Below are 21,339 nucleotides of genomic sequence, written 5' to 3' on the forward strand. Positions count from 1 at the left end.
CACTAGTCAACAACTCAAACTTTACTCTTTGAGGAGCTCAAACGATTCAGCAGCTAGAAGAAAAACTGAGGATTTGTTGTTTTTTAAAAAAAAGAAAAGGAAGAAAAGAAAAAAAACAGCATCAAATTTTGCAGGAGGAGGCTAAAGACGACCACGACTACTGTCACCATCTACCGAACGACATACATCACACACCTTGACAAACTAGGCCATGAGGCTGGGCCACAGTGTAGGGAGCAATCAAGGGGAATGAGGTTAACTTGTGACTTCTTGTCCTTTCAAACCTGCAAGGGGTGTTGACTTGCACTGGTAGGAAATAAACTAAACAAAAACAAACAAAATACAAACAAAATAAAAACACCTGTTGAACAGATCTGCATATATCAAGGATAGTAAAGGTAAAACATGTAAGATTTTCTCTTAATATATCACTGGTAAATTGTAATAACGACCGCTGACAGTACATTCCATAGCCCCTGTAACATGTTGCTTCTGGGACTTTTCCTTCTTCACTATATTCCGTATTTCCCATAGGGAATTGATCCCAAAATAACCCACAGTGAACTTCGTGAAAGCAGAGGTTGCTGGGGGCTACTGTATGAATTGGTGACTATCATACTTCGGTATTAAAATGTGCCGTCATGACTCATTTCACAGGAATGTACTAAAGAGAAAATCTTACATGTATCATCTTTAAGTATGATATGATCAATGAGTCCGCATGACCAGTCACGAGCTGTGACCACCCCAATATGAGGTCAGATAGCACCATATTTGTCTTAAATCTCTTAATGGTTAATAAGAGTGTGTAAGCCATAGATCAAGCATATCATGGATAAAACCATAGGTCTCATACTCATACATACATGCAACAAAATACATTGCATGTGTATACAAAGACATATGTAAAAGAGCATGGTCAATTTGGTTTTGCAGCAGAAAAATTCAGGTTGTGCTGTGTTTAATGGACCAGGAAATGACCACCTGGCTGTTCCTCCTCGTCATGTAGTGTACAAGGAGACGCAGTTTGAACACCACAGCGGCTGACGTCACCTTTAAGAGCAGGGGTTGGGTTTTTGTTTGTTTTTTTCGCCAGCTGGGTGAAAAAACTGAAGGCTGCGGGCATCCAGCTGCCCTCTTAGAGAGAGCACTGGCATTCTAAAGCAGGAAAACGTTATGTAGCTCTTTCCTACGCTGTGGTGTGATGATGGAAAAGAGAAGAGCGACAGAGGGACACTCAGGGCATCATCTACTGGTCCATTGTTTTTTTTTTCCTTTCTTTAAATCATTCATTTAAGGCAACACAACTGAAATCTGGGTCATTTCGGGTTACTGTGGATGGAGTGCCAAAAGCCCTTGACATTTTTGCATAAAGAAAAAAATACCTGTCAGTTAGTAAAGGCTGTTACAAAGAAAGATGTTGGTCAAGTAACAAGAACCTCTCAAAAATTCCAGTTAGTGAACTAAAACCCGAAACAAGCGACCCGCACGACGATCCTCCAAGGCTCAAACGTTCTGACAAGTAAAGCCAACTATCCCAGTGTGTGTGCGGATGAGACTCACAGCAAGTAAATATCTGGATGGAAGATGGCTTGTTGAGTCTTTATGTGTAGGCTTTTTCATATATACGTAGACCTCGACTGCGAGCCACTGAGCCCCGTGCAGAGAATCTGTTCCAACTAATTCAACTGTGTTTGCTTCAACCTGACTGCCCATACAAGCTGACAAAAACGTTACTAGCGCCGTGGACACACAAACAGGATCAATGGGATCTCACTAAAGAGTGAAGTACCGGAGCAGAATGGCAGTAGTGCAGTTTCAACAACTACGTTGACTGGCTGCACTTCTAAACACAATGACATGAACTTCTACATGACACAAACATGGTAATGAGATCACTTCCTTTGTGCGTCTTCAATGGATCAAAATGACAGCTTTGATACATAATACTTTGTGGACGAGTGACCATTGTTAGCTATCATGTAAAGAGATGAGACAATCTTTCCCCATTAGCGTGGGCAACATACAGCACATTCAGCAAATGACTAAACCCACCTGCTTTGACAAGTATATCAAGTGATGCGGTCTGTCTCGAAACTGGTTTTGCATTCAGAAGCTGGAGACTTGATACATCTACCAGAAGTTAAAGAATGCAAAACCAAACAACGGACTACAAAAGTGTGGAATAGAGAGAAGAGATTATGGCTTTGAGTAGTTATAGCATGTCCCTGTCAAGTGACTCCCTGCCAGTAAACTCAGAAACAAACACATACGTTCAACTTAAATCTAAGTATTACTCAGCCATGCTTTTTTGGGGTGTTTTTCCTCCCTTCTGTAGGGACCTGTAGTTGTGCCCGCTCCCCCTCTCCAATGCAGAGAATTTTACACTGTTTATTAATAAATCACGGTGACACGATTATCCCTGGACAAAATGGCTTCCTCCAGCAGTTACTTTAAATTTGAAAGAAGTTAAAAAAAATTATTAAAACAAAAACCGATAAGGGACACAGCTGCTCATGGTTTAGAGCTTCCACACCAAAACACTACAAATACTCAGAGGGGGAGGTTTCCAAACTCTTTTGTAGGGGAATCTTTAAGTATCATCCAATTTCTACTAGTTTTTTGTCTTGTGCCAGACCAATGTCTATATCCACACACAGAAATCACACACACGATTGTGAGCTCAATCAATAAATATTGCCAGCAAAAGCTGGTCAAGAGGCACCACAATCCTACCATCTATACTTTGGAGTATACATATTCCAATACATAGTTCCAACTACAACACTACAAGAGTTTACAAGCTAAAACAAACCTCAGTCTTTTTTTTTGTTTTTGTTTTTTTTGAGAGGAATCAAGAAGAGACGACAGCCTTTGAAAACTGCAGTTGCCTTGCTACATGGTGTTACATGTTTAAGAGTAGGTTAACGTAAAGATTAAGAAAAAAGGAAAATTCTTAGTAAATGTAAAAATTGTAGCAAAGCTTAAACAACAGAAGCGCGAGACTAATCCACTCGAAGAGACTTCTTTCCATCCACAGACTTAAACACCTGATTAGGTTCGCTGAAAAGATTAATAAAATCTAACGTTTGATTAAATTTCAAAAAATATGAATGAACGGGGGGTTTCAGATATAGGAATACATATGCTGCAAAAACGTAACCACAGGCAAAGAAAAGGAAACGTGTGGATTTCTTGTCAGAATCAAATAACGCTTCGTTGCCACCCGTTGCCATGTCAACGTCTGGGAGACGGCCAGCATGGCAACGGAAACTATCATCATAAAATGGTACAGTAGTAGAAATAGCTAGACCAGGAGGGGGCGGGCTCTCCTGGGAAAAGGTCCGCGGAGAGGTCCAATGATTGGTCATGCGGCTCGCTGTCAGGAATAATGGTTGTAGGGTGGTAGAGGGTGCCCAATGCCATTCTGGTAGTGATGGTGCTGGCGGTGGGCGATGTACTCTGCATAGCCCATCGTCATCTTCTCGCTACGGTACCTGGGGACAAAAAGAGATGTGTTGTGATGGCTAACTGCTCTAATCCAGTGTTAGGAGAGTCATGATCACTCTCACTTTGCTCTTCATATACAGTCCAGTGTCAGTACTAAAATAGGCTCCATGTTCAGTAGCTATCAAAACTAAAGCAGCAGGCCCACAGATGATACTTTACTTGTATGTGTGATTTCTTTTACTAAACCTGACTCATACAATAACCATGATGCAACTTCCTGGAAAGAGTTGCGTTTAAAACCTGATGCTTAGCATTGTCCACCCCAGCTGTGAAACTCAGAAACCAGTCTTACTTGTTATCATCTATCGTCCACCTGGGCCTTACACAGAGTTTCTGTCTGATTTCTCAGACTTTATATCTAATTTAGTTCTGAGCTCAGATAAAATAATTATTGTGGGTGATTTTAACATCCATGTTGATGCTAAAAATGACAGCCTCAACATGGCATTTAATCTGTTGTTAGACTCAATTGGTTTCTCTCAAAATGTAAAAGAACCCACCCACCACTTTAATCACACTCTAGATCTTGTTTTAACATATGGCATAGAAACTGAACATTTAACAGTGTTTCCTGAAAACCCTCTCCTGTCTGATCATTTCTTGATAACATTTACATTTACAATAATTGATTACGCAGCAGTGGAGAGTGGACTTTATCAAAGTAGATGTCTTTCTGAAAGCGCTGTAACTAAGTTTAAGAATATAATCCAGCCACTGTTATCATCGTCAATGCCCTGTACCAACACAGAGCAGAGCAGCTATCTGAACGCTACCCCAACAGAGGTCGATTATCTTGTTAATAATTTCACCTCCTCACTACGTACGACTCTGGATACTGTAGCTCCAATGAAAACTAAGGTCTCTAATCAGATGTACCTGACCCCGTGGTATAATTCTCAAACACGTACCCTAAAGCAGATGACTCGTAATCTGGAGAGGAAATGGCGTGTCACAAATTTAGAGGATCATCATTTAGCCTGGAGAAATAGTTTGTTGCTTTATAAGAAAGCCCTCCGCAAAGCCAGAACAGCTTACTACTCATCACTGATTGAAGAAAATAAGAACAACCCAGGTTTCTCTTCAGCACTGTAGCCAGGCTGACAAAAAGTCAGAGCTCTTTTGAGCCAACCATCCCTTTAACGTTAACTAGTGATGACTTCATGAACTTCTTCACAAATAAAATTTTTATCATTAGAGAAAAAATTACCAATAATCATCCCACAGATGTAATATTATCTACAGCTACTCTTAGTTCCATTGATGTTAAGTTAGACTCTTTTTTTCCAATCGATCTTTCTGAGTTAACTTCAATAATTACTTCCTCCAAACCATCAACGTGTCTTTTAGACCCCATTCCTACAAAACTGCTCAAAGAAGTCCTGCCATTGATTAATTCTTCGATCTTATATATGATCAACCTATCTCTAATAATCGGCTATGTACCACAGGCCTTCAAGGTGGCTGCAGTTAAACCTTTACTCAAAAAGCCATCTCTAGACCCAGCAGTCTTAGCTAATTATAGGCCAATCTCCAACCTTCCTTTCATATCAAAAATCCTTGAAAGAGTAGTTGTCAAACAGCTAACAGATCATCTGCAGAGGAATGGTTTATTTGAAGAGTTTCAGTCAGGTTTCAGAGTTCATCACAGCACAGAAACAGCTTTAGTGAAGGTTACAAATGATCTTCTTATGGCCTCTGACAGTGGACTCATCTCTGTGCTTGTCCTTCTTGACCTTAGTGCAGCATTCGATACTGTTGACCATAATATCCTATTAGAGCGATTAGAACATGCTGTAGGTATTACAGGTATTGCACTGCAGTGGTTTGTATCATATCTATCTAATAGACTCCAATTTGTGCATGTAAATGGAGAGTCCTCTTCACACACTGAGGTTAATTATGGAGTTCCACAGGGTTCAGTGCTAGGACCAATTCTGTTTACATTATACATGCTTCCCCTAGGCAGCATCATTAGAAGACATAGCATACATTTTCACTGCTATGCAGATGACACCCAGCTCTATCTGTCCATGAAGCCAGATAACACACACCAATTAGTTAAATTGCAGGAATGTCTTAAAGACATAAAGACTTGGATGGCCACTAACTTTCTGCTTCTTAACTCAGATAAAACTGAGGTCATTGTACTCGGCGCTGAAAAGCTTAGAAATATGGTATCTAACCAGATTCTTACTCTGGATGGCATTACCTTGGCCTCCAGTAACACTGTGAGGAACCTTGGAGTCATTTTTGACCAGGATATGTCCTTCAACGCACATATTAAACAAATATGTAAGACTGCGTTCTTCCATTTGCGCAACATCTCTAAAATTAGAAATATCCTGTCTCAGAGTGACGCTGAAAAAACTAGTTCATGCATTTATTACTTCCAGGCTGGACTACTGCAATTCATTATTATCAGGATGTCCAAAAAACTCACTGAAAAGCCTTCAGTTAATCCAAAATGCTGCAGCAAGAGTACTGACAGGGACTAGAAAGAGAGAGCATATTTCTCCTGTTTTGGCTTCCCTTCATTGGCTTCCTGTTAAATCCAGAATTGAATTCAAAATCTTGCTCCTCACATACAAGGTCTTAAATAATCAGGCCCCATCTTATCTTAATGACCTTGTAGTACCATATCACCCTATTAGAGCACTTCGCTCCCGCTCTGTAGGCCTACTTGTTGTTCCTAGAGTATTTAAAAGTAGAATGGGAGGGAGAGCCTTCAGTTTTCAGGCCCCTCTTCTGTGGAACCAGCTTCCAGTTTGGATTCGGGAGACAGACACTATCTCTACTTTTAAGATTAGGCTTAAAACTTTCCTTTTTGCTAAAGCATATAGTTAGGGCTGGACCAGGTGACCCTGAATCCTCCCTTAGTTATGCTGCAATAGATGTAGGCTGCCGGGGGATTCCCATGATGCATTGAGTTTTTCCTTTCCAGTCACCTTTCTCACTCACTATGTGTTAACAGACCTCTCTGTATTGAATCGTATCTGTTATTAATCTCTGTCTCTCTTCCACAGCATGTCTTTTATCCTGTCTTCCTTCTCTCACCCCAACCGGTCGCAGCAGATGGCCGCCCCTCCCTGAGCCTGGTTCTGCCGGAGGTTTCTTCCTGTTAAAAGGGAGTTTTTCCTTCCCACTGTCGCCAAAGTGCTTGCTCATAGGGGGTCATATGATTGTTGGGCTTTTCTCTGTATCTATGAAGCGCCTTGAGGCGACATTTGTTGTGATTTGGCGCTATATAAATAAAATTGAATTGAAATTGAATTGAAAACAATTTACATAAAAGATGGATGTAGGCAGCGTGCATCACACGTTGTCTAGCAAAGTGAACATTTTCTAGACTTCAAGCTCAGCATTGTGTGCCATCTTAGCTTTTTGAAACCAGACATCAGTAGTATGGGGCAGCTCTGACTCTCAAAGTGACAGACAGTGCACACACTGCAGTATACCATACATTAACTTACTTTTTTTTTTTTTTTTTTTTTACTAAAGGGGACCATAAGTTACTAAATGACCATCCTGTTATATTCAGCAAGGCTTTTAACTAGAAACTGAGACCAAACAGGAAGATATCTACTGAGGATATAGATTGAGGAAGGTCAGGGACATCTTTCCATATATTTCAGTACAACTGGGCATCTTGTTTGCCACCAGGGGTCAACCCTTGCTGGCCATTAAAAGATTACAGATTTCTAGCACTTCTGTTAATACAGTCTGCTAATACAGTCTACCATATGGACTTTAGCTGTGTTATGCTAATAAGGGCTAATGTGGCCTCAAGAAGGGATATTCAAGCAGAGGAGAGTCTTTTTAGTGTCCACCAAGTGGCAACGAAAACGCTTTCAATTTCACTTAACCTCCTAGGACCTGGTGTCCGCATATGTGGACATCACATTTTGGGATGTCTAGACCAAAATTACTACATTTTTCTCTACAAGGGCCTGATATCAACTTACGAGGACATTATACTGCCACTGTTCTATCAAAATTTAAAACGAATGTCCTCATATGTGGATCTCATTAGTCTCAGAAACAAAAATTAGGTTAAAAAATAAATAAATCTGCTAATTCTTTGTTTTTACATGCATCAGGTCCCAATCAACCCAAATAGCAAAGAAAAATTCAAAATGCATGTCATGAAAGAGTTCGGGTTTTAGGAGGTTAATGGGAGCTCTAAAAGCAAATGAGTCACTGCAAACTGATTTTTATATTACTGAAGAGTAAATAGCAGCTAGCCACAGTAACTGGATGCAGCTTGATAGTGTTAGCTGAAACTTTGTCCAAAAAACAAAAAACCCTTGGACAAAACCCCTTGAGCTAAGGTTTTAAAACATTACTTCACATAACAAAAGGGTGATGTCACTGTGGTTACACCCATCTCTTACATCCTGGGTTTTCTTCTTTTGCCTGCCACTGTCTCACTTCAGCCCCAAGAAAAGTGGCATGGCAGTTCATGGAACATTTACACAGTTTCCTCAAGAGCCACAAAAGGTTTAATCAACAGACTCAATATATGCCTTTTCCCATATGCACATAGGTACATCCAGACAGACGTATACAACTCTATTTGTGCTGGTTCTGTTAAGCCTTGTGCACGTCAGGTAAAAGGATCTAAATGAAAGTGTGCTGCAAGAACAGAGTACAGCAGTGACGCATTAATGTTTCAGCATTAGATAATTGAATCAATTAAATGTAATCTTACCTGGTTAACTTAATGGTCTTCCTGAAGTCATTTGTGATGGGAGCTTTGTAACCTCCCTTTCGTAGTAAGGAATCTATGGTTTGAATGTGGTCCCAACCTAGTTAAAGTAAAAGGAGTGAAATCTCTTAAAGCAATTCCACATATTCCCCACTCGGTTCAATACCACTCAGTCTTTATTAAAAGCAGAGGAAGCTAGATTGTTAGAGGCACAACAAGATCTTACCTTGCTCCTTTGCAACCTCTGGTAGGTAGGTGGCGGTGCGTTTTGATCCTTTTTCATTGAAAAATTCTATCCTAATACCGTGAACACCCACCTAGAATTCAAGACAGGCACAAAAATAAATCCCTATAAATCTCTTCATCCAATGAAGACAGAGCTGTGGAGAAACAGGTTATTCCATTCAAAATGCACTTCCAAGTTAATGATGGAATGTTTTACATTTTTTATCTAAATGCAATGTACTGCATGGTTGAAGCTCCAGTTTATTACAGGATATTCTCATTTCTGTTCACGTATTATTCTTAATTTTCAGTCCTCTGCTGGAAATTAAAACTACAATTAAAAAAAGGTACTATTGATCAAACTGTAGCTCCAAATCATATTTATTTTCACAGATAACAGCTGGTAAAGACATCTACTGATGTTTTGGAAAAGTATACAGCACCCAATCAAACTAATCCAATTTTGAAAGCCAGAAAATTTTAATTTAAAGCAAACTTTTTTTCTTTTATAAATACAATGTTTTAAAACTATGCTGCCACTTCAAGAATGCTGGGTATGCCTTCAAGTGACAAACCCAGAAATAACATGTGGACACATTCGTGTACAATAATAGCTTGAAGAATGAGATGCACGTTAGTCTGCATCAAAGCTGCAAAGCACCACAAAAGTGCAGGGGCAAATCCCTCTGCTCAGCCATGTTCAAGCAAATAACATCTTTTACCTCCCAGTCAAGGTAATCACCGACGTCTTCAAAGTTGGTGAGAAGAGACACTGAGCAGAAGAGGCGAGGCAGCTCATCCCTTGTCATAGGGGGGAAGCGGCTGTCTTTAAGGGCACTGGAGACATCAAAGTACAAAAGCAAATCAGCATTACAAGAGGTGACTCAGCACAGGGATCACCGTCCTGGTGCTGGTATGTAACAAATATAGTAGCACACTTTGCAACAGAATGAAATATGTTTTGTTTGTTTTGGGAGGGGTTTTTGTCTTTTTTTTTTTCTTTTTTTTTGGGGGGGACTAGTGGTTATATATATACTTTCCATGTCCACAAGTCTGTGTGATATAAATTTCCTCATCAGACAGTGAATGTGAAGACCCATTCGGATGGCCAGCCGGCCTGTTTTGTTTTTGTTGACTTGTCCACAGAGAATTAACATTACAATGTATCAACTGCACATGCACCTCAGGTGGCGGACTTCAAAGGAGTATGACAGGAACGACTATTTAGCCATCGGGTCTCCAGCTGTCCGCATCCACAACAGAGTATAATCGAGGCAGTGTCAGTTACACCACTCGCACCGTTTAGTTGTGACCCAACTTCTCTTCTACGACTGGCCATAAACAAACCAAGCCTATTTAGGAGTGGGGATACAGGTGCACAAGCTTGTAACAAAGCATACTTGTAGCCATGTTGAATGTCGGATGCTGCCTTTTATGAAACCAGACTATTTGAGGAAGAGGAAAAGCCATCTTCTGAACATATTTAACATTTACGAGCTAACTGACAGGTTTTAATTCTATATGAGCTATTTATCTGTATATACTACAAGGATGTCAAAGGAAAAGAAGCAGGTCAGCACTGCTGCTTTCCACTGTGGCAAAAACCAGTAAAAGGTGGTTTGTCCTCACCAAAAACATGAATTGTCACTGTTTACTGATAACACTAGTGGAGGATCCATATGTCTGATTACCCCAGCTTTCTTGAATTGATTGGGAGGATCTAAAGCTTTTCCCATGATTGTTTGCTTAGCATAAGATGCTCCATTCCCAACAACTTTCTATCTATTTATTTCCTAATCCACTACTGTTTCTTGATCTTTTGCCACTCAGACAAGTGTTTGTGCAGATTGCACACTTTTTAAATTTTCTTAGGCCTTTTTCCAGTGATTTTGCCTTTTTTTTTTTTTCTTTTTTTTTTTGCTTTGGTCATTCATAATCATCACAAACAGGGGTAGTTAAGACTTGGTGATTCTACAGACACGTCTTAGCAAAGACCAACACAGCAGTTAAGACCAGCTGTTGAAACTTATCCAAGGTACTAATGGAGATAAATTACATGCCAACACATACCACACACAGGCAGTGTAGTTCAAGAACAGTGATGCGTGGCACAAATGTCCTAACAACTGCTAGTGAAGGGTGCACTTTCGTGTTGTTTGGCCTTGTCGCATGGACAGCGTTATGGCACCTGCACTGAGACAAGACAACTGCATTTTTGCATGAGCATAAATGGTTATGTAGCATTCTGCTTGACAAATGACAAACACAATCGTGCACATTCAGAACCTAAACAGTATTTTTATTTGTCTTCTTTAGACAAAGGTAAATCTTTATGCCGCTTGTTTTTAATACCCAGTTTCACACCTTGGCTCAGGCAATTAGAGGATCATCAGGGGGTCATTTTGTCCCTCTGTGGGGGGATACTCCCACTAGGTTTATATCTGGGACTCTCCACCATTTGACCTTAGAACTGAAGAAGCTTCTCGGATGAGAGGTGAAACGTCTTCAAGTAACTTAAAGAAGTCCAGACGCTTTTCTTTGCAAGCTCCTTTGACCACCAAAAGAAAAGGTGGTCACAAGATAGGAGACCTCCATGTGTCTCCAGAACAGCTTCAGTCCATGTTGGCATTGATTCTCTCAGTGTTTGGAAGTCTACTATAGGAGCAAAAACACTGTCCACAGTGTTCGGCATCTGATAACCGAGGTGAAGAACTAACATCTTTCCAAAAAGCCTACGATGACTTCTCCTTATTACACCCTTCAGTGATCTGCATTCCTGGAATTCAAGGGTTCACGTTTGTCCTTTAATCCCACTACTTTTTCCCCCCCAAATAGATGTAATTAATTCAAACCTTTACAGAAAACTAAAGAACATTATTGTGGAATATTTTCCAAGCTCCAGGATCAGGAATCAAAGACAAACATCAGTTCCACTCAAAACGCAACACAAATGAAATTTAAAAAATAAATGAATTTAAAAAAATAACCTTCAATATGACTTCAATTTACTCTTTTTCCCCCACTAATAACATTTTGTGCCGTTTCTGAATGTTTCTTCTCTGTGACAGAGGTCTGCAGTTCTGAAGCACAAAGTAGTGAGTCCCCATATTTGCTTACCTGGTAAGGGTGTACTCCCTGAGTCCTGAGTGCAGATTCATGGCAGAAAATGTACCTATACAACCCCTCAACCGCTTGTCTCTGCCTATTTTCCATGTGACAAACAGCGGGCTGAAAAACAACAGACGAACAAGATACCGTGTTAAAGTAGTTGAACATTAATGTGTTTACACAAGATGAGAAATGCTCATTGGAAGTACACATTGCCGAGTTTTTTGCAGCTAGTAAGACAGACCTTTTCACATTGGACTGAAATGGGACAAGTGTCTCACATTATTACGGATTAATTGTCATCAAAGACTTTAGCCCATAGCACTGGGCCATCTGTCCAGCCACAACAGAATAACCCAAATCTCTTTTTGAAACAATGATTTTCTACACTTACTACATTTTCCAGCTTTTATGGTAGCGGGTAAAAAAAAAAAAAAAAACATATTGGAAAAAAGAAACCAACTACACAAGGTTTTTTGTTTATTTTTAAATTCCTCATTGGACTCACTGTGTGAAAAACACCAAATTACCTAGTTACATGCTGTTTCACTGGAGCCAAAAGTGCATTAGGCAGAGAACAGGACAATAAAAGGTACACACCTCCTTTTGGTTTGCATACATTCATCAAGCATTGCTGAGTACAACAGTCAATGCTGGAAGGCATCATGGCATGTCCATGGCAAAACCATGCAAAACAGGGTGTATGGCCCATGGAATTATGGAAATAAGAACACACACCCCATCTACCCTGCATACCTTTTTGTCATCTGTCCAATGTGTGTCTGAAACACTATACTTAAAGGTTTTGTTTTTGTCATCTATAGCTTCACATTGTAAAAAAAGAAAGAAAAGAAAATAATAATAAATACATAAATTTTATATACACACACTATATATGTATATTGCATCATGTACAGTCATTTGATTATGTAAAGTTTTATTCTCACATGCCACTGTAGGGCTCCAAATGATCTCTTTCCAGATTAAAACCACCAGTCAGATTCTAAGTACAGATAAAAATAATTCAGCATTCAATTCAAAATTCAGCATGACACTTTTACAGTTTAGCTACAAAGGTTTCACAGTATTATTATATCCCTGACAAATTATTCAGTGACAGAACAGTCTTTTCCAGCATCTCTGAGTTCACTCCTAAAATATTGGACATGTGTAAAGCCTAAGAAAAAAAGGGTGTGTTTTATCTGACGACATTTAAATGATAATTTATACAAATCAAAATGACTCCTGGTTCAATGAAGTTTCATTTATCTAAAAAAATAAAATACATTTAAAAAACTAAAACTTAACTAAAAGTGGCTTCAGCTGGCAAGAGAAGTGAATGATTTTCTTCCGTTAGATGGTAATGTAGTCAAAAAAGGAGCCATTATTCATTTATTCTGGTAACACAGTGGATCAGTACACTCAGAAACTTAGCATGATTTCTACATTTTAATTTTTTTTCAAATTGCGAACCTTAAATTTCAGTGGCTGATTCACTTTTACAAAATTTGTATCCAACATAACATTTCATTAAGCAATGCCTACCCATTCAACATTGCTCATTCCTACTAGGGGTCCACTATGCGTGTAGTTCCCAAAGCGCATATGGATGCATCTCAAAACCAGCTCTCTGCTTTACTAACAACACACGCCGAGTCTATTTTTAATGGGAGCCGGGTCAAGCTGCACAAACCAGATGGTGAGGGCAGGAAGTCAGATGCAGGAACGGCACAGAGCATCCGGTCTGGAGTTTCAAATTAACCTCACCCAGACTAAAGGGTCTGGCATGATTTGAAAGAACTGAACAAAACGGTCACAGGCACGAGCACGCCATATTCCTGCTGTGTCAGCTAGCTAGTCTAAATTAGCTGACTAGCCTTGCTAACATGACTGTGGCAGCAGCTGGTGGACGGCATAATTTATTAGTCTCCTTGCAGTAAAAATACAGCAAATGTATTTTAAATACACTCAAATATTTCATTATATTTAAAGCGGATGCTAAATAGCTGTAAGTCCAAAACTAGATAAACAGAAAAAAAAATGCAGACAATGTTTAATGTTGTTTGATCATTGAAATGGATGCACGGGAAACACAACAAACTCATGTTTATGTCTTCAGAACACACATTTTTAATCGCTCAAAATTTTGATATCATCACAACTAATGTGATTTTGCAGAGCTGATCAACTAACTGCGCAGAGCAGTGCATCTATGTCAAATACAGCAGCATTGTTGCAGCATTTAAATAATTCAAACTGACAATGGCCCCAAGAGAAGGGCATGTCAAGGGCACCCAAGACCATGAGTTGCTCAAACCTGTGGGAGTTTTTCTGTGTGGCCATTAGCATACTACATTCCTAGACACGAGTACATGTCTGGGTTTAATCTGAAGGTTAAGCACAAGCCCAATGCTCAGCCTTAAAGACTGGCCAGCCAGAGTTAAAAATGGACAAGATTTGTGCCTTTAAGAGAGGCTCCCAAATGTAAATATTGCATGATCACTTCAGTAAATTTGTTCTGCTGTGGAGAATATACCCTTACTGCAATATTTAGAAAGTCAGCACCAAATACTTGCCATTTATTAAACTGCATGACACTTTGCTGGACACAGAAATATTCAGTAAATATGAGATTTACCAAGGTCTGTGCCCCATTGCTGGCATTTCAAATACTCATACTCTCCCTGCAGTGATGCACTTATCCTGATTACCAACGCAATGTCACTTAATGTTTGAGGCTTTTTTGCTAAGAGTGGACAAGGGACTGGAGTAATTTGCACTAATTTTTTTGTTTTTCACAGTTTTTCCTTCTCCATAGTCTCTTATTGGGAGGTACAACAGAAAATGTGGGCGTGAGTGTATTATCACTGGAAACACCCATATAGGCTGCAAGACCAGTATGGGGGCCAACATGAGGAGAATTCTCTTTAAGGATTTTTGCATTTGTCAGTGCAGTCCTGGAATTAATGAGCAAAAATATTACTACAACTCAAATATGAAAAATAAACATTTTTTAGTTTTACCATCAAGAATGCATTTCTTATTTAGCTTATTGTGCATTAGGTAAGTCTAGCAACACAAACTCTGGCCTAACAAGCTCTATTTTGTCAGAGACATGTCAGGTGACACCCACCACTGAGTTTTGAGCAATCTGTATATTTGAATGTGTAAGCATTTCTGCCTACAGTTTTCTGACATGCAGTTGAGAGAGACTTGGAATTGTCTGACAGACTTTGAGGATGCCCTTTTATCATTAAAGATTCCTGCAAGCTGGATTTCCTTTCAGAGGTCAAGATGTCAAAATCAGCATCTCTGCATATTCAACACAATAAATGCAAATAAACACATGCAAAAAGCAGTGTGTGTGTTACATATGTATTACAGTGTACACAGGGGACCGTTTGCCATGGTAGGTAATGATTTCCATAAACACTGGAATGTTTGAGCTGGTAGATACAAACAACCCACAGCATGCATACACCCAACATGTATACAGCAATGTAATTTATTGTCTGTCTAAAGGGATAAGTATGTCTCTGTGTCACGTGACAGTACAATGGAAAGACAAGATTTCTCATTCTTTTAATGATCACACAAGATCAAAAAGTTATTTCAAAGTCATCTGGCCTATTATATTTATAATGGTTAATGAAATTGTTGGGTACGGCTGCCAATGTAAATAACCGTCTTACAGGCTTATATGTTGGGTTAAACAACCGCAAGCCAGACGCTATAACATGAGGTGGAGACAAATGTCTCGGTTGAGGGCGCAGGAATGCATTTAGGAGCAGAAAACATACATTTATTGATTTTTTTTAAACAGTTAATACAAAAAACACCTCGCTCAACGAATGCTTCGCATGGTTAAACAGCGAAACAGTTAAACTATTTTTTAGCTTTATCTAACGCCGCCACTGCTCTTCTTTTATCGCCGGTTAAATTCAGCAAAGATTAGTGCTGCTAAGTACTTAGCAAGCACCACCTTTTCTTTGTTGTTTGGTGCCAAAAATCGGGTATTTTTATGTGTTTCTACACTGGTCTTGTCCACACCACACAAAAACTTACTGTAAAACCCGCCGGCTGGTTTCGTAGTCATGATAGCCGAGGTTCTCAGCATATTTACCATTAATTTAATTCCTAAAAGCTTGTTAATACTTCGTTACTAAGCTAATGTAGCTCGAAGCTAACAAAGCTAAGCCTAGTATGTGGCAAAGCAGAGTTCATTCAGGGCGAGTTAAAATATTCTTGATATTAACATACAAAATATTAAAAGTTAACACGTTGAGTCGTATGTTTCACCTAACGAAGCTATCGGTGTTAAACTAAAAAAAAGTCAACGACGTTATCTTCGTTCAAACCTCTATGATTTTAGACTAAGTGGCTAGCTGGTAACAGCTAAAGCTAGTAGCAAACACCCTTAGCTTACGTTAGCAGTGTTATTAAGAGTTGGTCTGACAGCACTGTAAACGGTCTCTTTCGCAAAGTGCCAACAGGAAATATAAGAATGACCTTTCACTCTATCCAGTGACATAAAAGATTATTTTATAAGCACTATATCAAATTCGCTGTAGCGTTAGTGGTCAGCTAGTTTAGCGACAGGCCAGTGTAGACAGTCTCTTCGACAAGGCCCGATATTCCAACTTGGCCAATTCAAGCTGTATTCGCGAGCTTTTCGGTGTAAATTCACGAGAAGCAAAAGGGTGTTTCGAAGTGACAGTTTGTGTTCTCAAAACTGAACAGAAACCGGAGCTGAAGCCACGAAGCGTGCTGCCACATACATTTTCTGGGAGAATAGGACAGTGAGCCTTTGACATGCAGCAAACAACAGCAGACAAGAAAATACTCACTAGGGATCATTTGTAAACCTGGGTGTTCTCGGAGGTTGGTATCCGTACAGATGGCAATAAAGCACGTCAAAACAGAAGCAGCACATCTCCGCCGAAACGACCATTTTTCTGCCTCCACTTCCCGAACCAGGTCCTGGGCTGAGATTCGGGGAGAGGCCGGATGTATTATATCCGGCCGGGGCTGGGGACAGAGCGTTTGTGCCGCTGCTACCACTACTACTACTGCTGCCGCTAACGTTACCCCCGGGTCCCCCCAGGCCGTTGGCTCGGCTCACGTTCGCCGCCGCTGCAACTGTCGCGGAGGAGCCAATCCCCAGCTCCGAGCCACAATGTCCGGTTCCTGCCACCCCGCTTCCCGCCCCCACCCCGCCGGGACCCCCTGATCCGGGCGATCCCGACAGTTTCTGCTTCTTCACCCCGCAGCACCCGGCCGCCATCTTGGAACAATCTGCACCGACACACCGCTTCCGACCCATAACCGTCACCGCGGGAAGGGTGGGGGGGAACGCCGACCAGACGTAGAAATCCCACTGCGTTGATACGTACGACGGACAATACTCCACTTTCACTCTTTTATTTTTTGTCGGACGACGAAATAACCGATGTGGCGAGAAGACTGCAGTGTCACCCTAGCGTTGCCTTTAAAAATGCGTGACTTTGCTACGGAAAATCCATAGCTGGGATAAGCAGTTTTTTTCTCGAGTAGTCAGCCAGTCCAGCTTTGGATCTCGGTGTTCCAGTGGATCACCTATAACGTCAACTCCCAGCCTAATAGCCCCTCGTTCTCCCTAACACGACACCATCCGCATCCGAGGCGATCACAGCCAGTACCCCTTAAAACACACAAGTTCAGGGTGTGCACGGTCCGAACAGGCCGCAGATGACAGTAGCCAAGCGGTCCAGATGTGAAGCCGACAGCCAGTGCGCTGTAGCCCCGCTGCACACCTCTCCAAGTGGAAGCCGGGAGCTTGAGTACGCAGGACCCATAAGATTCAGCACAAATTGCGCACAGTGTCTTGGACAGCGTAGCCCCTCATTGCACCAGCTTGTTTGTTACTGCCTCACGAACTTCTAATTACACAACAGGCCCAGTATGTTGGAATTCCAGACGCTGGGATAGCGCAGAGTAAAATGGCATCTGACAATGCAGGGTTGTCATGGCACAATGAAACGCGTCAGCGCCCAGCAAGTCATATCAGTAACGTTAGCCCACAGTTTGCACCTGCATGATGCCTCTTTCTTGAATCTGGTGAGAAGGAGGGGGAAGAAATCTCAATAACACCCCCGCGTCAAACGGACAGCTGAAAGTTTTCAGTATAGGTTTGTTTGGAGGTTGTCATCCGTTCATGGGGATACACAGAGAAGAGCATTCTAGTCCGTGAGCCGTGAGAAATCCTCTGGATTTGACGAGCCCCGCATCCGTCTCTCAGCTGCTACAATTCGGTGCTGTTCGGGTAAAAGCCCTGTGATCAGTCTGTGGGCACGGGCATCGGTGTCGTCGGCACACCGGAACCGGATTCAGAAAACGTGTTGCGCCCACTTGCTACACATAATGCGTAGCTTCTGGGGTATCAGATTTGCAATTCAGAAGAAGTGCACGGGGCCGCGGAAGCATGCGCGCTCTTGACGTCCATGCGTGTGTATGTGTATATGCGTGCGTGCATGGTAAAGTATCGGTGCCGACGCCCCCCCCCCCCCCCCCCCCCAAGTTATAAAAGGCATAGGAGCCGACTGACTGCTGTAAACTGATTTGACAGTGTCTGGATTTCACAGCGCTGTGAGTTCAGATAAAGTTACGCACGTTCTTTTGAGAAACTGCCTCTAATGTAATCTATTCCGAGTGGCCGATATAAAATGTGGCACACAGACATATCATATGGCCGCTCTCGGGGCTGCTGCTGCTAGAAATGTCGTGGCTTCATGTCATCCAGGACCCTGGAAGAGTAAACAAATAAATACATCCACACACGTCTAATGTCGAGTTCTGTGTCTCCTGAATCGTTCTCTTACCCCACCTCCTTCCCATTCTGCCCTTCAGTCAGGAATTAATATATCAATAAAGAACGGAGTGGGTAGACATTAAACACTGCATGTACAGCAGAGGGAAATAATGCTTAGATGCAGTTGGGAAAGGACATCTTCTTTTCTACGGACTCTGATAAAGGATGTAGACTGTGAAATTAGCACACTTAAGGCTCCTTCTCTCCCGTATATTCAAAAGACTTGCAGTCAGCTACACAAATACACCTGCCATTAGGTTCACTTTCATTTGAAGGGGGATCACTGATGTCTGTCATATTTAAGACAAGTATTATTTAGACCATTTGCTGCTTTGAACCAGAGTCAAAAAACCTAGTTTTTAACTAGATGCTTTGACCAGATTCCATTACATTTGTTTTACAATGTACTTTGTAAAGAAATTACATGCAAAATTTAAATGTAATCAAATTAATTAAAGTCAGCATTTTTGGCCTTTGCCTGTGTGTAGGTCTTATCAACACCTACTCCATAATGCAAAAATGAACAAAAATATAACATTCTCATAGATATGTGAACATAACAATAATAACAGGCGACAGTAATATCATTATGAGATTACAGTGAGAACTCAGCAAAACAGAGAAGTCAAACCACATATTTACCAAGCCAGCTCTTCCTCATATTCATTGTTTTTTGTTTTTATACAGCTGTGTGAACATAGGCAGTGACATGCAAGTTTTTGTTTCCTCTGTGCAGTTATTTTTATATTTTAGTCTCTTGACTGTAATACTGAAATATTTACCATAGGTTCTTACAGCCTGTTTATTAAATCTATAGTTTTATGATACTACGGGATGTTTTTTTCTAACTTGAAACAAATTCTTTATATTTGTGCATTTGGACAGTTTTAAGCTCAACCAGGTCATTAAATTAAAATGTTCATCTTTCATTTACTTAACTCTTTTCCCAATGCAGTCAGAAGGTGTTCCAAATTGTTATCACAACATAGAAGTTTGGTGTCATCTGCAAATAATATTGTTTGTAGTGATCTGGAAATGACACAATGTCATTAATGCATAAAATGAACAAGAATGGTCCTAATACAGATCCATGAGGAACCCCCCAGTTTTAAGTTGTTTGTTAATGTTATTAATTTGAACAAAAGATGTGTTTAATAAAAGGAGAAAAAGATGTATGTTTGTCAGTATAAATTTATTTAATTCCATTTTATATGTGGTATATTATCATTAACCCAAACAGAATAAACAACAGTTTTCAGGGTTTTTTTTTTTTTTAATTTAAGTGTATCAATTTCAGTTTTAACCAAAGCTGAATTACTAAATTTATATGGCAAAACAATTTCTATTTGAGGGACTCAAACAAAATTAATATCTGACCAACTTTCTAACTCGGAATAGTTAAAATGTACAAAGAACCCACAAAAACCCAGAAATAGTGCAATTAATTATCAATTATATTCTAAAATAACCATATCCAGACAATGCAATTTTTTAAAAAAGGTAACAGTTGTCATCTTTACCAAATGTCAATATTCAACAAACGTGCAGTTGAATGAAAGCAGAAAAACATATTTACTTGGATACATCTGTGCCACATCAGAGCTAAATTTAGCTCTGATTTGGGTCCCATCAGACCCCGAGAACAATATTAGGCTTTTTAGCTGATTAACTTTCCAGCAGCCAATGACTTTTTTTCTGTCAGCTGTTTGTTCTGTGTTACAGTGAGTTTACCAAAGCATTTTTTTTTTTTTTGCTGGAAACGGTGCTGCTGAAAGCAGAGTTTCTTACAGATTAAGGTGTTTTTCTGTGGTTTTTTCACTTACATAAGCAGCAACATCTAGTTTGACATTTGCTATCCTTAACATTATATAGTCATTTGGTGACATTATTACTTGACTTATATTTTTTGTGCAGGATTGTGATATAAGATGACATCCATACTTTGAGCTCCAAGATGATGTTTTGCAGGTTCAACACAGCTAACTGTCGTCTACTAAATATGAGAACAGACGGCAGAGGGGCGACGTCAAACTAAAGTTACTCAGTCTTTGTTCCTTTTTTGTGCTATTAAACACATAATACTATAATAACACTATGATAATACTATGACTATAATGATAACTACTTTTGCTTTATTCAGAGCTAACGACAACATTGACATTTTACAAAACATGGCTACGGGTACTGACACTCTCTTAACCGGGTGTCATGCCTTAACCCACGACTGTTTGACATTTCACATTGTCTCACAGTTTTTTTTATGTCCATACATCTGTATGTTTTAAAATAATCATTTATGTTCAACAGTGTCAAAGGCTGTTTTTTAATCTAAAAGTACTCCACTGGCATATTCCCCAATATCAATTGCTGTTGCTGTGTTATCAGTAAACTCTAAGGAACTTTATTGTAACCATGGTCAACAAAAAAAGAAAAACAATGAAAACAATATTATTATAGTATCTACAGAAAGGCAAATAAATCTCAAAATTCAGTCAAGTTCCTTAGAGTCCAACTGTAACAACAAAAGCACTGAAAAAGAATAATTACACAGTACAATATTTTCATATGTGCTTAAATTAAAGATCAGTATATCATCCTTAAATATTACTGTCAGCATCAGTTCAATGCTAGTGTAGCAACCCAACAGTATCCTCGGTTCTTCCAGAGCCAAAAAATTGATGTCAATTACTGTAATGCTGCCTATGCCCAAAGTATTAGTATGCTTATACTTATATTATCATTGACAGTATTTTCCTTGATTTGGCTTCACCTCCTTGGCTGTCAAGTTCAGACATATTTCTGTTTATCAGAGCAGTAACCTACAGACACTGCTCCCATAAAGTGCCTCATGACTGACTCAGCATAAGGCTTCAAGCCTCTTTGAAAATGTACAACTAATTATTGTTGGCTGTGCTGACTGATCCCTTTCCAGCTTTCGCCTCCA

The 21,339-nt window shown here is 40.0% G+C and overlaps 1 protein-coding gene across 1 annotated transcript; it reads right to left on the reverse strand.

Moving 5' to 3' along the window:
• Positions 1-94: 94 nt before the first annotated feature.
• On the reverse strand, positions 95-18,011 carry ammecr1 (AMMECR nuclear protein 1). The gene is made up of 6 exons (XM_085175359.1): positions 16,396-18,011; positions 11,558-11,668; positions 9,163-9,277; positions 8,442-8,532; positions 8,219-8,315; positions 95-3,497 (listed from the first exon to the last, which is right to left on the reverse strand). Exons 1-6 carry the CDS (start codon positions 16,869-16,871, stop codon positions 3,383-3,385), a joined length of 1,005 nt encoding a protein of 334 aa, XP_085031485.1. The 5' UTR covers positions 16,872-18,011; the 3' UTR covers positions 95-3,382.
• Positions 18,012-21,339: the final 3,328 nt, after the last annotated feature.

Source organism: Neolamprologus multifasciatus, chromosome 10 (genome assembly GCF_963576455.1).
Source record: "Neolamprologus multifasciatus chromosome 10, fNeoMul1.2, whole genome shotgun sequence".
In the NCBI taxonomy this organism is placed as follows: Eukaryota; Metazoa; Chordata; class Actinopteri; order Cichliformes; family Cichlidae; genus Neolamprologus; species Neolamprologus multifasciatus.

Coding starts and splice junctions, on each gene's coding strand:
- ammecr1 (XM_085175359.1), bottom strand. CDS start 16,871: ATGGGTCGGAAGCGGTGTGTCGGTGCAGATTGTTCCAAGATGGCGGCC. Junction 8,316..8,441: donor AGAGGTTGCAAAGGAGCAAG/GTAAGATCTTGT, acceptor TACTTTAACTAG/GTTGGGACCACATTCAAACC. Junction 3,498..8,218: donor AAGACCATTAAGTTAACCAG/GTAAGATTACAT, acceptor TTTTGTCCCCAG/GTACCGTAGCGAGAAGATGA.